The sequence below is a fragment of the Macaca thibetana genome, chromosome 6 (assembly GCF_024542745.1).
Source record: "Macaca thibetana thibetana isolate TM-01 chromosome 6, ASM2454274v1, whole genome shotgun sequence".
NCBI classification, from domain to species: Eukaryota; Metazoa; Chordata; class Mammalia; order Primates; family Cercopithecidae; genus Macaca; species Macaca thibetana.
In genome coordinates this window covers 2942849-2957983 of record NC_065583.1, presented here as the reverse complement: position 1 = coordinate 2957983, position 15135 = coordinate 2942849, and the positions used below count along the sequence as shown (strand labels likewise).

At 51.0% G+C, this 15135-nt stretch overlaps 1 protein-coding gene across 1 annotated transcript in view; it reads right to left on the bottom strand.

Moving 5' to 3' along the window:
* Nucleotides 1-867: 867 nt before the first annotated feature.
* The window catches only part of LOC126957062 (acetoacetyl-CoA synthetase-like), a 53485-nt gene continuing 39217 nt past the window's right edge, over nt 868-15135 (bottom strand). Inside the window, 3 exon segments of the mRNA XM_050794452.1 lie at nt 868-3603; nt 11739-11797; nt 12528-12594. Of these exon segments, the coding sequence (XP_050650409.1) occupies nt 3482-3603; nt 11739-11797; nt 12528-12594 (248 nt within the window). The 3' untranslated portion in view covers nt 868-3481.

Below are 15135 nucleotides of genomic sequence, written 5' to 3'. Positions count from 1 at the left end.
TCTTTATTAGTCTTGCTAGCGGTCTGTCAATTTTGTTGATCTTTTCAAAAAACCAACTCCTGGATTCATTGATTTTTTGGAGGGTTTTTTGTGTCTCTATCTCCTTCAGTTCTGCTCTGATCTTAGTTATTTCTTGCCTTCTGCTAGCTTTCGAATGTGTTTGCTCTTGCTTCTCTAGTTCTTTTAATTGTGATGTTAGAGTGTCAATTTTAGATCTTTCCTGCTTTCTCTTGTGGGCATTTAGTGCTATAAATTTCCCTCTACACACTGCTTTAAATGTGTCCCAGAGATTCTGGTATGTTGTATCTTTGTTCTCATTGGTTTCAAAGAACATCTTTATTTCTGCCTTCATTTCGTTATGTAGCCAGTAGTCATTCAGGAGCAGGTTGTTCAGTTTCCATGTAGTTGAGCGGTTCTGATTGAGTTTCTTAGTCCTGAGTTCTAGTTTGATTGCACTGTGGTCTGAGAGACAGTTTGTTATAATTTCTGTTCTTGTACATTTGCTGAGGAGTGCTTTACTTCCAATTATGTGGTCAATTTTGGAATAAGTGCAATGTGGTGCTGAGAAGAATGTATATTCTGTTGATTTGGGGTGGAGAGTTCTATAGATGTCTATTAGGTCTGCTTGCTGCAGAGATGAGTTCAATTCCTGGATATCCTTGTTAACTTTGTCTCGTTGATCTGTCTAATGTTGACAGTGGAGTGTTGAAGTCTCCCATTATTATTGTATGGGAGTCTAAGTCTCTTTGTAAGTCTCTAAGGACTTTTATGAATCTGGGTGCTCCTGTATATGCATATATATATATATATATATATATCTGTATATGAATATATCCTGTATATGCATATATATGCTCCTGGGTGCATATATATTTAGGATAGTTATCTCTTCCTGTTGAATTGATCTCTTTACCATTATGTAATGGCCTTCTTTGTCTCTTTTGATCTTTGATAGTTTAAAGTCTATTTTATCAGAGACTAGTATTGCAATCCCTGCTTTTTTTGTTCTCCATTTGCTTGGTAAATCTTCCTCCATCCCTTTATTTTGAGCCTATGTATGTCTCTGCATGTGAGATGGGTCTCCTGAATACAGCAGACTGATGGGTCTTGACTCTTTATCCAGTTTGCCAGTCTGTGTCTTTTAATTGGAGCATTTAGTCCATTTACATTTAAGGTTAATATTGTTATGTGTGAACTTGATCCTGCCATTATGATATTAACTGGTTATTTTGCTCATTACCAGCATCCATTTCTAGAAACTTTTCGTCATCCCAAACTAAAACTATGTACCCATTAACTATTCACTCCCCATTTCTTCTCCCCGCTTCCCTGAATAAGCTCTGGTCTACTTTCTGTCCCTGTGAATTTGCCTATTCTGGGTTATTTCATATAAGTGGGATCATACACTATTTGTCATTTTGTGACCGGTGTCTGTCATGATAATGTGTTCAAGGTTCATGCACACTGTAGTGTGTGTCAGAACTTCATTCCTTTTCATGGCTGAATAATATTCTATTGTCGGGACAGAACAGATTTTGTTTATCCATATTCATCAGCAAATGCTTGTGTTGTTTCTACCTTTTGGTGACTGTGAATAACGCTGCTACAAACATTAGCATACAAGCATCTGTTTGTGTCCTTGTTTTCAGTTCTTTTGGGTATATACCTAGGATTGCAATTCCTGGCTCACAGGGTAATTACATGTTTAACTTTTTGAGGACCCACCAGTGTGTTTCCACAGCAGCCGCCCCAATTTACATTCCCACCAGCAAGGCACCAGGGTTCCAGTTTCTCCACAACCTCACCAAAGCCCAAGCTTTTGGTACACACATATAAACTCAAGTAACCACAACGTGAATAAAGACACCTACCATTTTTGCACCCCAGAAGGTATCCTTATGGAAACTGGTATTGTTGCAAGCTCCCCAGCAGCCAGGGTCAAGAACCACGTCCTCAACTTTCAGTGGTTCTCTCTGTCAAGGCTGGCTAACTCTCAACCTAAAAATAAACCTCACATCTGAAGATGGAACATTAAAAATGACATTGTCACCTGGACAGAGTGGCTAATAATGCCCCAGCAGGCCAGAGCCCATCAATCATGGGCCGCTGCCTTCTGTTTGGAGAGCTGAGGAAGACACCAAGATGGGAAGGAGGGATGCAGCACAGGATAAGCTGGGGTGGCTGCCTGGCGTGGAAATCCCAACCCATGCTCCCGCAAACTGGGAACAATAAATCTAGCAGCCAGATAGAAGCACTGCCCTCCCCAAATTCTATCTGCAAGGTCAACCAGGCCTAACAGAACTGTCACATCGGCGCTGCAGTCATTTATGACCCACTCTTGCCGTGTCTGAACATGAAAGCAATTATCCAATACATACTTTGGCAAGAACCTGAAGTTCCCATCAAGGGGGAGAGAAACACTGTCAAATCAGGATATTTGAAGAAAGAATGAATGAATGAAAAGAAGGAAAGTCATAAAGACACATTCATAATGAAAATTTGAAAATTTCCACTTCTCTAGACATCACATAAGACTTAAGAGTCAGAATTCTTTTGAAAGCTCCATTGTCTTAAGAGTATAAATAGTATCTTTTTAGAAACCCACAATTTCAATCAAGCTGGAATAATGGGAAGTACCATTCATTGAATGTCATCTTTTAAAATTTCATGACACATGAAATGATTCTCACTCAAACTCGAATTAGAGGCTCAAGCATGTGAGAGCTTGTGACAATGTCAAAGTGACTTGCAAAATGTACACGTAATTGATCTTCTTCACTGGGGTATGATTTTTTTATCAATCTAGAGATTCAGGAAGCACCCAATGAAAGGGCCACAAAAAACAGGGTTATCAAAAGAGGGAGTCTCTCTATCCTTCTTGGGAGCTCTTTCCAAAAGGGCTGGCCCTGGCCCATGTGACCTTGGGCAAGTTCCTTGAACTTGGGCCTTATTTCCCATCTTCAAAATAGGGATAATGATGACACCTACCTCCTAGAGTTATAGTCAGGCTCATGGCCCTGGAACAGCGCCCAGCATATGGTATGTATATAACAATGTTAGCTATTATTGGCAGCAAATGGCTAAGCCCCAACGGCTCAACAGAACCCAGCCCACAGCCCACACAATTGTGACTCCAGCCCCTGAAGCCAGTGGTCTCAGGCCCTGTTGCAAAAGGAGAGCTCGGCAGACCACACAGTAGAAGCCATATCCTTTAGCCACCAGACAGCCCAGGCTGACGAAAACCTTAGCAACAGGCACAGAGGGGACCCAGGAGTCATTACCAAAACTGCAGTTCCCTCCAGCCCAGCCTGGGTGAGGCATGAGCACCCACCACCTCCCTCTTCAAATGCCTTCTTTCAGGTGCCAGTTCCCACCAGCAGTCCTCAAGCACTGCTTGCCTGCAGGCCAGGGACTCCCGCCCAGGCCACTCAAGGTTTCCATTCTACCTGTGCCAGCCAGTCTGACTCAGAAGCCCTGCAGCTCAGGGATGTCCCAGTACAGATGCAGGGCCTCGGGGTTCGAGAAAGCACCTCGTTGCTCCACTGCTTTTCCAGCGATGATCTGTTTGACAGCAACTTCCACTTTCTTGCCATTGAGTGTATACTGCGAGGGGAGGGTAGAAAAAACAAGAAACTGCATTTAAACCTGAAGGGGGGAAAACGCACAGCCCTGGGTATATCCAGGCCCAAAATGCCCGGCCTCCACCCGGAGAGCCAAGACTGAATGAGTCTCAGCTCCAAGACGCCCCTCTCCCTGCCAGGTCTGCAAAAACGCACCGAAGTATGCTGAACCGACAACTGTCCCGTGTTTGGGAGATAGAACCTGTTCTTCTGAAAGGCAATTTCAAGACTTAGTGCTGACACCCAACTCTAACACTCTCTAAAACCCTCCCACACTGCCCCCGGCACAGCTATTGAGAAAGTGAGGCTATTTCAAAGACGCCCAGAGGTCACCGTGAGCACGTTCTTTTCTTTTTTTTTTTTGAGACGGAGTCTCGCTCTGTCACCCAGGCTGGAGTGCAGTGGCCGGATCTCGGCTCACTGCAAGCTCCACCTCCCGGGTTCCCGCCATTCTCCTGCCTCAGCCTCCTGAGTAGCTGGGACTACAGGCGCCGCCACCACGCCCGGCTAGTTTTTTGTATTTTTTAGTAGAGACGGGGTTTCACCGTGTTAGCCAGGATGGTCTCGATCTCCTGACCTCGTGATCCACCCGTCTCAGCCTCCCAAAGTGCTGTGATTACAGGCGTGAGCCACCGCGCCCGGCCGAGCACGTTCTCTTTTCTAACGCTGCACACTCCACCGGCCCCACTGCACGTGTCACATCCAAGCTGACCTCAAGAGGGCCCTCAAGACACCCCACGGACCCCTGCAGTGCATATTCCAGACGGGAATATAAAAAAAAGAGTGTCTCTCAGGGTTCAGGGTCTGCCTGACTGGGATAAAAATGCAGACCTAAGATCATTCCTAAATCTGAGCAGGCACCCTGAGCAAGAAAATTTTCAGGGAAGATCTGGCTTCTGCCACCACATCTGGGGGATGCTGGGTGAACACCTGAACCGGAGTTCATTTCCTTGAATGAAAGTGGGGGTGCCGGCGCCTAGGCTGTAGGGCTGTGAGTCAGGGGGTGAATAGGTCAGTGTGCACACACAGCTTCAGAAGCGCCTGGCTACTATGTTTTATGATAATTTTACTTGTATTTGTATTTTAAATTTTACTTCTCTATATATTTTATCACGTTATTCTATGATAAAGACTAACTATTGCCATTACTTCAGGAGTGGCCCAGCTTCCTAGGGCTACAGGTGAGAGCGTCCCCAAGCTCCTGTGAACTCCTCCTCGGAGCCAGCCATCGGCAGCGGACGGGGCACTGCTGTTTCTCGTAGTTGCACCCTTTCCAAACATTCAGAGCTCCCTCTAAGATGTGTGGCACGTGTTTCACCTTGAATCCAAACGAGCCTTTGGTGGCGTGGGTGTTGTGGGCTAGAAAACCTCAAGAGCAACAGAGCCCAGTGAGGCTCCTCTGCCTCAGCTCTGGATCACTGGCGCTGTTTTTTCAAACCTGAGACGTAAATGAAATTCACTCACTTGAAACATTCAGTCGACGTGTGATCTAATTAGGGATCTAAGTGCCAGCTTCCGAGGGCCTGCCTGTCACTTCAAGTGGTGTCGCCGGCCCTCCCCCTGTGAGACAAAAACATCTTGCCTGCTCCATGCCCCACTATGCTTCACACAGGGGTCCACGTGCAGCTCATGGGCGCTAATAATGCCACCTTCCACCCACCGGCAAAATACAGTGGCATTCCCTTAAAAGAAATCCTGCTACCATTTCCTCTGGGGAGAGAGGACGGGGAAAGAGAAAGGAAGAAGCCGCCGCCCCCCTGCCCCTGCACGGGGCCTCCCCAGGTAGACAGGAGCCCAGCAGCCTCCTGTCAGGAAGGGCCGGACATCCCAGCCATGACCTGAGCAAACGCCCACTGGACTTGGACAGCCATGGCTGCACTGGGGGCTGCAGGTAGGAAGCCCTCAAATGTCAGGAGTCCATTCCACTTGGCCATGACCCTCCTGGGGTCCCCAGGTCTTTATTCCGGAGAGCAGAAGGCGGGGCTGACTATGAACACCATGTCCTCGGGCAGGACCCCTCGTCTCTCTGGGTTTCCTCATCTGTAAGGTGGGCGTGAGGAACACAAGTTTGTCCCACCTCACAAGGGTCAGAGGACCAGCTCCCGACCCACCACTCACTCACCAGACACCAAAAGCACCTGCTGTTGGCCAAGCAGCTGAGCTCTGAGGAGGAAGTGAACTCACAAGGTTCCTGTCCTCAAGAAGCCTCCACTCCAGATAGAAAGATGTGGACACACACAAGAACTCACCCTCAGTCCATGGCAAACACTGTCAAAGCTAAAGATGCAGGCCAGGACCCGTTCAAACAGGAAATGCAGGGAAGCCTCTCTGACATTTGGGCAGAGAGCAGCTGAGATCCGGTGCGCGGAAGGGCTTTGCGCCGCGTGCAGACCTACTCTGAAGGAAGGCTGATGGTGAGCGGAGCCAGCACAGAAACAGGCACGAGGGCTGCGTTCGGGCACCCTGTGGCCCGCGGCACCACCAGGCAGGCTCTGTTGTCAACCCACCTCAGAGATGAGGAAACTGAGGCTTTAATGCTAAGTGAGTTGCCCAAAGTCTTGCCTCAGGGGCAGAGGGGGAGCCAGGGCTAAGTGACAGAACCCCTGTGCATGAAGACCCTCAGAGGAGCCGCTGTGAAGGCCGGCGGCAAGGACCACGCCGCAAGAGCCTCCCTAGTCCCTGCCACATCATCATCAGGGTGCCGCATCATCACCCTGAGCTGCAGCGGGCGGGTGAGGGGCTCCTCTCCTCGTGTCACAGGCCACAGACGGATGAGTCTTACTCAACACGAGGAGTGGGGCTGGCCCTGGGCCCAAATCTCTCCTGAGAACTTGCCAAGCCCCCCACCCCCACCGCAAATGCTGAAAACGGTGCTGGCTTCCCAGGGAACAGAAGCGGCAGTATCTCTCCACGCAGAGACACAGACATGCTGCCTCCCATTCCCACCGCTCGGACGGCCCCAGGCTCAGGCTATTCTTGCGGTGGTGCGGGGAGGGCAGCCTACTCTCCACAAGCACCGTGTGAAGGCTCAGACCTGCAACAGGCTCTCCTGCCTCAGCAAGGCCCTGGGACTTTGCAGACGGGACCTCAATTGTCCTCTTCTGACCCTGAAGGGGGTCCAGTTCCCGAATGCGCAGGCTGGGGCCACGCCGTGTCACCTCCCTGTGGAGGCTGGGCCCCTCCCTAGCTCAGCAACAAAACAGGTAAATTCTCTCCTAAGCCTGCCACGAGGGTCCAAAAATTCAAGGGCGTTCAAAAACCTGGAGGAACCCTCCCAATGACTTCCCGAATTGACCCAGGAGAAGACCCTACCTGGGGAGAAAAAGAGCCCAGAGCCCAGTTGGGTGCCCTGGCAGCAAGCCCACGAAAGCCAGGATAACCATGGAAAGAAACGTGACTAGTTTCTCCCTTCCTAACGAACTGCTCCACTACTCTTGTGATCAGATACAGTTTGGTAAGAACCATTTTGGAAGCAAAAGACCCAAGTTCTTTTTCAATAAAATAAAGCCAAGGGGACAAATTCAAATTCCAGTCCCCTAAAATGTTCTGGATGAGACAGCACTTACTCACCCAAGAAAAACCTTAAACCCTCATCAGGAAAAGACAAAAAGCATCACTGATTAAAGAAGTACCTTCTGGCCAGGCGCGGTGGCTCAAGCCTGTAATCCCAGCACTTTGGGAGGCCGAGACGGGCGGATCACGAGGTCAGGAGATCGAGACCATCCTGGCTAACCCGGTGAAACCCCGCCTCTACTAAAAATACAAAAAACTAGCCGGGCGAGGTGGCGGGCGCCTGTAGTCCCAGCTACTCGGGAGGCTGAGGCAGGAGAATGGCGTAAACCCGGGAGGCAGAGCTTGCAGTGAGCTGAGATCCGGCCACTGCACTCCAGCCTGGGCGACAGAGCGAGACTCCGTCTCAAAAAAAAAAAGTACCTTCTTGGAGAGCACCAATGTCCCCACAGAGAGCCGCCAAGAGTCACCAAGCAAAAAAGAGAGATGGATGGAAAGTTCCCAAGCTGCAGGGCCCTTCCCACGCAGAACCAGAACGCAAAGGAAATGTGTGGACACCATAGAAAAGGAACCAACACGGCAGATGTGGACAGGGGCCGGGAGGAGGAACAGGGGTCCCGAGTGGGAATCGCTCCTCCAGGGATGCACACACGCAGTGGCTGTGCTGTGAGCACTCTCCCCAGCCCCCACCACTGGACAGATTGTTTTCAAGATGTTGAAAGAACTTAAGACAAAGAGAATGATGTACAGGTTTCAAAGTCAATGGTATCACATATTTCAACATTCTCCAGAAAACAGCCTCTCCTGGTAAATCCTGTCTCTGGTTATACCTCACAGACTCAGCCGGCTCCCAGGCAATGTCAAAGTCAGCTTCCCCCGGGAACTCAGTGAGTGTCTGCTCCCATCTTCTCCTTAATGGATAGCCAGTCTGTAGGCTTTAAATACAGCCTGCCACTGTCTGTTTAAATTGTTGTGTGTGTACATTCACACACACACGTGTGCGCGCACATACACACACACACACACACACAAAACAGCTTCTGTCAGCTTGCAGAGACATCCATTTTGTAAGCAATGCAAATTAAAACTGATTTAATCTGGGTGAACCTCCTCCTCCCCAACATAGAATCGAAGCAGAGTGTACTGGGGCCGGGAGCTGGGGCGTAGCGGCAACAACACAGCCTTCTGAAGACCTGCCTCTAAAGAGTCAAGTCTTGTCTGTATCGGCAGAACTTAAAATGAAAAGGCAAGAGCCACAGCTCCCAGCAGCTCTTTAAAAAGTTAAAATTGGCTGGGTGCGGTGGCTCACGCCTGTAATCCCAGCACTTTGGGAGGCCGAGGTGGGCGGATCACGAGGTCAGGAGTTCGAGACCAGCCTGGCCAAGATGGTGAAACTGTCTCTACTAAAAATACAAAAATTAGCTGGGCACAGTGGCAGGTACCTGTAATCCCAACTACTCAGGAGGCTGAGGCAGGAGAATTGCTTGAATCCGGGAGGTGGAGGTTGCAGTGAGCCAAGATCACACTACTGCACTCCAGCCTGAACGACAGAGCAAGACTCCATCCCAAAAAAAAAAAAAAAAAAAAAAAAAAATTGGCTGGGTGCCGTGGCTCAACCTGTAATCCCAGCACTTTGAGAGGCTGAGGTGCATGGATCTCTTGAGGTCAGGAGTTCGAAACCAACCTGGCCAACATGGCAAAATCCTGTCTCTACTAAGAATACAAAAATTAGCTGAGCATGGTGGCATATACCTGTGGTCCCAGCTACTCAGGAGGCTGAGTCACGAGAATTGCTGGAACCTGGGAGGTGGAGGGTGCAGTGAGTCAAGACTGAGCCATCACACTCCAGCCTGGGTGACAGAGCAAGACTCAGTCTCAAAAAAATAAATAAATAAAATTTTTTAAAAAGTTAAAACTAATGTGCTCATTAAAAGTTTTGAGAACACACTAAAACCAGGGGTTAGCAGGGGAAGCCAGTTGGACCTGCAGGGCTGGGCCCGCTAACCCTCCGAACATGGGTATTTAGCAGAAGCTGCTTTAAATGCAGTCTCAGAAAGGGTAGGAAAAAAGAATGGCAGGGAGAGGATGGCATTGCTAGGCAATGTGGACAAATGATATATAAAGCACCAGCAAGCTGCTCAGATGTGAGCGCCCCTCGATGTGTGGGCTCATGGGGTGATGGCAGCACTCTCCTCGCTGGCAGAAGATGGTCGTACCGGGATGCCCTTGGTTTCCAGGATAAGGCTGGGCACATGTCGCACAGACAAGCCCACATGGATGGTGTCATGAATCCTCTTCACCAAGTCAGGCTGGAAGGCGTGCCCGGAGGCCATCTCCAGGAAGAGGATCACCCTCTCCTCCCCATACTTGTTATACTGGGGGACACACAGGCTGTCCTCCACCTCCTTGAAGGAGTCCACTGTGGAGACAGGAGAGGGCACACTCAGACAGGGGGCCCCTCAGTGTGGGGTCGGGCCTCACAGCAACCTGGCAGAGCAGGAGGGGCAGGCTGCGACCCCCAGGCCTACCAGGGGTGCCTGTGTTCTCCCAGCCCACCAAGGAGGAGTGCCTTGGAGGGACATTTGCTGAGGGAGCTGTTTCACAAGTGGAGGAAAGCCCATCACTGGGGAGGCAGAGAGAGCTTCAGCTCTGGCAGGACAGGCAATGTTTTACCGGGGGGCCAGGTGTGGGCCTTATTCACTTAATAACAGATTAATTCAAGATAAAAAAGAGGGCCAGGTACGGTGGCTCATGCCTGTAATCCCAGCACTCTAGGAGGCTGAGGTGGGAGGATCACTTAAGTCCAGGAGATTGAGACCAGCCTGAACAACATACGGAGACTTTGTCTCCACAAAAAAGTAATAACTAAGCCAGGCATGGTAGCACATGCCTGTAGACACAGCTGCTCAGGAAGCTGAGGCACGAGGATTGCTTGAGCCAAGGAGGTCGACGCTGCAGTAAGCTGATTCTGCCACTGCCCTCCAGCCTGGGCAACAGAGTGAGACCCTGTCTCAAAAAAAAAAGGAAGCAGGTGGCCGGACACAGTGGCTCACACCTATAATCCCAGCACTCTGAGAGGCCAAAGTGGGTTGATTACTTGAGCTCAGGAGTTCGAGACCAGCCTGGCCAACATAGCAAAACCTCATCTCTAAAAAACCCACAAAAATTAGCTGGGCATAGTGGTGCACACCTGTAGACCCAGCTACTCAGGAGGCTGAGGTGAGAGGATCGCTTGAGACAAGGAGGTGGAGGTTGCAGTGAGCCGAGATCGCACCACTGCACTCCAGCCTGGGTAAGAGAGTAAGATCCTGTCTCAAAAAACAAAAGTAGGCCGGGCGCGGTGGCTCAAGCCTATAATCCCAGCACTTTGGGAGGCCGAGACAGGCGGATCACGAGGTCAGGAGATCGAGACCATCCTGGCTAACACGGTGAAACCCTGTCTCTACTAAAAAAAATACAAAAAACTAGCCGGGTGAGGTGGCGGGTGCCTGCAGTCCCAGCTATTCCGGAGGCTGAGGCAGGAGAATGGCGTAAACCCAGGAGGCGGAGCTTGCAGTGAGCTGAGATCCGGCCACTGCACTCCAGCCTGGGCGACACAGTGAGACTCTGTCTCAAAAAAAAAAAAAAAAAAAAAAAAAAAAAACAAAAGTAAAAAAAAAAAAAAAAAAAGCAGGAGCCTGTGGTGGGTACTCCACTGGAGGGAGGAACAAAGGCTGGAATCAGACCATCAGGGTTTCTCCACCCTGGCTACACAAACGACCTTGACATAAGTTTAGAACTCTGACCTAAGCACTAGCGTGTGACGCCATCTGACCGACTTTGCAGCCTGGGCTGGGCCTGGGTCCCTGGGCTGGGCAGTTTGAAGGCCCACAGAGGACTCCACCATGCAGTTGTGAGACTCACAGGCCTACACTGTCTGTGCTTGGTGTCCTGCATGGTGTCGTGTGCCCTTCAGCCATCCTGCACCCACTCTGTGCTTCTGGTTTGTTAACCCATAAAGAGCAGATGCAAGTTGGCCGGGCACAGTGGCTCATGCCTGTAATCCCAGCACTTTGGGAGGCCGAGGCAGGCGAATCACTTGAGGTCAGGAGTTTGAGACCAACCTGGGCAACACGGCGAAACCCCATCTCTACTAAAAATACAAAAATTAGCTGGGCGTGGTGGTGCATGTCTGTAATTCGAGCTACTGAGGAGGCGGAGGCATGAGAATTGCTTCAACCTGGGAGGCAGAGGTTGCAGTGAGCCAAGATCATGCCACGGCAGTCCAGCCTGGGTGACAAAGGGAGACTGTCTCAAAAAAACAAAACGAAAAAAGAGTAAAAGCAAGTAACCAACCCAACAGAGCTCACCAGGAGGATGAAGTACAATGGGGAAGGGGATGGGCCAAGGGGCCTTAAAGACCCCATTCGAGGTTTTATGAGGACGGCAGTGTGTGCAAGGTATGATCTGAAAAGGAGGTCAGGCTCTCAAACGTCCACTGTCATACCAGAGACCAAGGGGCCAGAGTCATGCCAAAGGTAGGGACTTTGGAAATGGCCCCTGGGGCTCGCACCAGGACCCTCCTCCTTCCTGGATACTCAAGAACGCTCAGGGAGAAGAAGAGTATACCAACGTCATAGATTTCCAGGCTGCCGAACCGCGCCCTGTTGGGGTTGAGCGTGCCGTCACTGGAAGGAGAGAAGAGGTCAGGGCTACACCGCAGCTCTGAGGTGAGGCAACTCCCAGGGGTCCCAGGGGAGGGTGGTCACCCCCGCCTTCCGCATGGCATCCCCCAGGACCAGTCATGGATGCTTCCCTCCCCAGCTCCTTGCCCCTCCACCCGGCTCTTTCTCCCTCTCTGGTTAAAGCTCGACATCGAGGGAGGCCCCGCTGTGCAGGAACAGCTGTCACCTCACTCCCTTCCCACCTGCACACGCGTCCCCTGTCCCGGGTGCGGACACTGCTGTGCCTTTGCTGTGGGACCCCCCACCCTGACACCCCTACCTGAGAACCGCATCACAGGGCAGGGAAACTTGGATCACGCCCAGACCCAGCCCTTGGGAAGGAAGCTGGCACAGGGATGCCCCACCCCAGGAATGACACAGGAAGGGTCCAAGATGGGGGACAGTTAGCCACGTCGCAGATTGAGCAGACAATGCTTCCTCAGAGGGGATCTTCAGGCTCAGGGGAGGCATGTGCACAGGCACAGGGGCGGGAAGCATGGCGCACCAGCCGGTGGGGGATGGGGGGTCCCAGACATCAGTAGAGCTGTGGTTGGTATGGACACCCTGGTGCTGGATTGGAGTGGGGTGCCCAGGAAGGGGGTCACTGACTGTCACAGAAAATGCCTCCTCCTGGACCCCCATGCCTCTGGAAGGTGGGGCTCCAAGGCAGAGAAGCTGACTCCACAGCCCTTACCTCCAGCCAAGCATGACGATGCCACCAATCTTGGGGTTGATTCTGCAGTCACCATGAGCCCAGATACCTGCAAGGATGGCAGAGGCGTCTGGTCACCCCAAGGAGAAGGGGCCATGACGGGCTGCCTGGACAGATGCTGGGTGCAGGTCCGCAGACATCTGGGGCCCAGAGGCAGGTCTGGCATCGGGCTGGGGGCAGAAGGGAGCCAGACTGTTCCTGCCCCAAGGAACACACCCTCTAGTGGGGGCTGCTTCCTGGGCAGCTCTGACACAGCCGGTGAGGAGAAACGCAGCTCCTGGGGCACCAGCAAGGACCCGGGAATTCAGGAGCATCTGGAGACAACTCTGAGTGGAGCACAGGAAAGAACGAGCCACGTCTTGGGAAGCAAGAGTGGTCGGGGCAGCGGAGGGCACAAGGTGTGCAGAGGTTGGGGCCAGATCTTGGAATGTAATACAACAGCTCACGGCCAGAAAGGAGGCTACTGCACCAGTCCCAGTCATGCAGGCTTGAACCAAAGCATTAACCACACGGACAGAGAACCGATTAGCAGGTCAAACCCAGGGGACGAGGAGGGTGGAGGAAGAGGAAAGAGCCAGGAGTGATGGCAGCACGGTATCAGCAGGCTAATGAGTGGCCACATGTGCAGCTGTTCAGAGAAGGCCTGTGTGCTGGGTGGTGCCGTGAAGCTGATTAACCAAGGGGATCAAATCCCAGGTTTGGACGCAGCATCTAAGGAGAGAGGTTCCTTTGCCACATCCTCCACCCAGGTGCCAAAGAGTGAAGAGAAGCCACACATCTGAGAGTCACCAAAGGAGCAGTTAACTCACCCTCAGCCCTCAGTCAGCCACACTAGGGAACCGGCTGGCCATCATCAAAAGCGCATCTCTGCTGCTTTGCAACATGGGAAGTCATCGGCCTCAGCATCAGGCTGTCCTCCTGAAATAAGCCCCAAAGATTTCCTGTGATCCAGGAAGGGAAAACAGTAAAGAAGCCGGCTTCCATGTCTTCACTGACGGGTGGTAGCCTCAGAAAACATCTCTTTTCTCCCAAATTTTGAGACACTTCTCCAGCACTTCTCTACTCCGAGGCAAGCGCTAACCCAAACAGTTCACGACTCGACAGCTACGTAGTCTATCCGCGCCTTCACGTGACATGGTGAAAGAGACACTGCCACAAGCCACAGCCGAGCCTTCTACAGGGATGAAGGCCAAGGGGACCGTGCAGGGAGTGCATCGTCCCTGGGTGGCAGCTAAAGAGAGTGAAATGAGCCCTAAGCTACTTAATCTGATGCAAAAAAGAGAATTGCAGGCCTTCAGGTCTTCCTCCCGCCTCCCCAGGCTGGAGAATGAAACCAATTCTTTCTCATTGGACTTGTGTTTTTTTTTTTTTTTTTAGATGGTGTTTCACTCTTGTTGCCCAGGCTGGAGTGCAATGGTGCGATCTTGGCTCACTGAAAGCTCCACCTTCTGGGTTCAAGCGATTCTCCTGCCTCAGCCTCCCAAGCAGCTGGGATTACAGGTGCCTGCCACCACACCCAGCTGATTTTTGTATTTTTAGTAGAGATCGGGTTTCACCATGTTTGTCAGGCTGGTCTCAAACTCCTGACCTCAGGTGATCCTCCTGCCTTGGCCTCCCAAAGTGCTGGAATTACAGGTGTGAGCGACCGTGCCTGGCCTCTCATTGGACTTTTAAAAGATTCACATACACAAATCAGGGGAAAAAAAAAAAAAATCCACTCCTAGGCTTGCAATTGATGTGCCCAGTTTCTGCAGGAGGACATCTGTACGGCTACTCAGCAAACTGAGTTCAGAAAGGCAGCCCCAGGAGATGAGAGCTGCAAGCCTGTGCCACTCACCTGGGAATCCTGCCTCATTCTGGAACTTTGCTGCCAGCAGCAACACAGTCTTGTTTGCCTGGAGTCAGATCTCCCTTGAATTGGATGGGAAATTTCTGGGTTTTCTGGGCCATTTGTAATACTGTGCCCTAATTACTGAGACCCTGGAAATGAAGAGAAAAAGGAAGATGTAAATCCACTCTGAAGAAATTTTCTTTTGTGGAAACTTCCCCGTGACACACTTTGATCCCTTGCAAAGCTGAGCTGAGAGGAGGAATCCACTAGTGGCTGGCTCCAGGGCACCACAAAGGAAGCGGCTTGATGGCAAAACAAAGCCGCAGAAGCAATGTCTTCCTTTCTACAGCAGACTGAACAGATTTAGATCATTCCCATTCTTCAAGGCACTGACTTCAGCCCTGAGCCTCCTGGGAGCTGAGGCAAAAGTGAAACCACAGTGGGAACAGGTGACTGCCGATAACAGACCAGGCCTGTTTGGAATGTGGCATCTGTAATGACAAGTGAAACCACAGTGGGAACAGGTGACTGCCGATAACAGACCAGGCCTGTTTGGAATGTGGCATCTGTAATGACAAGTGAAACCACAGTGGGAACAGGTGACTGCCAATAACAGACCAGGACTGTTTGGAATGTGGCATCTGTAATGACTTAAATCTTAAGCTTGCTTTTACTTTCTTTTAAAATATTAGGTTTTTAAAAATAATAAAAAGCAGCCGGGTGCGATGGCTCACACCTGTCATCCCAGCACTTTGGGAG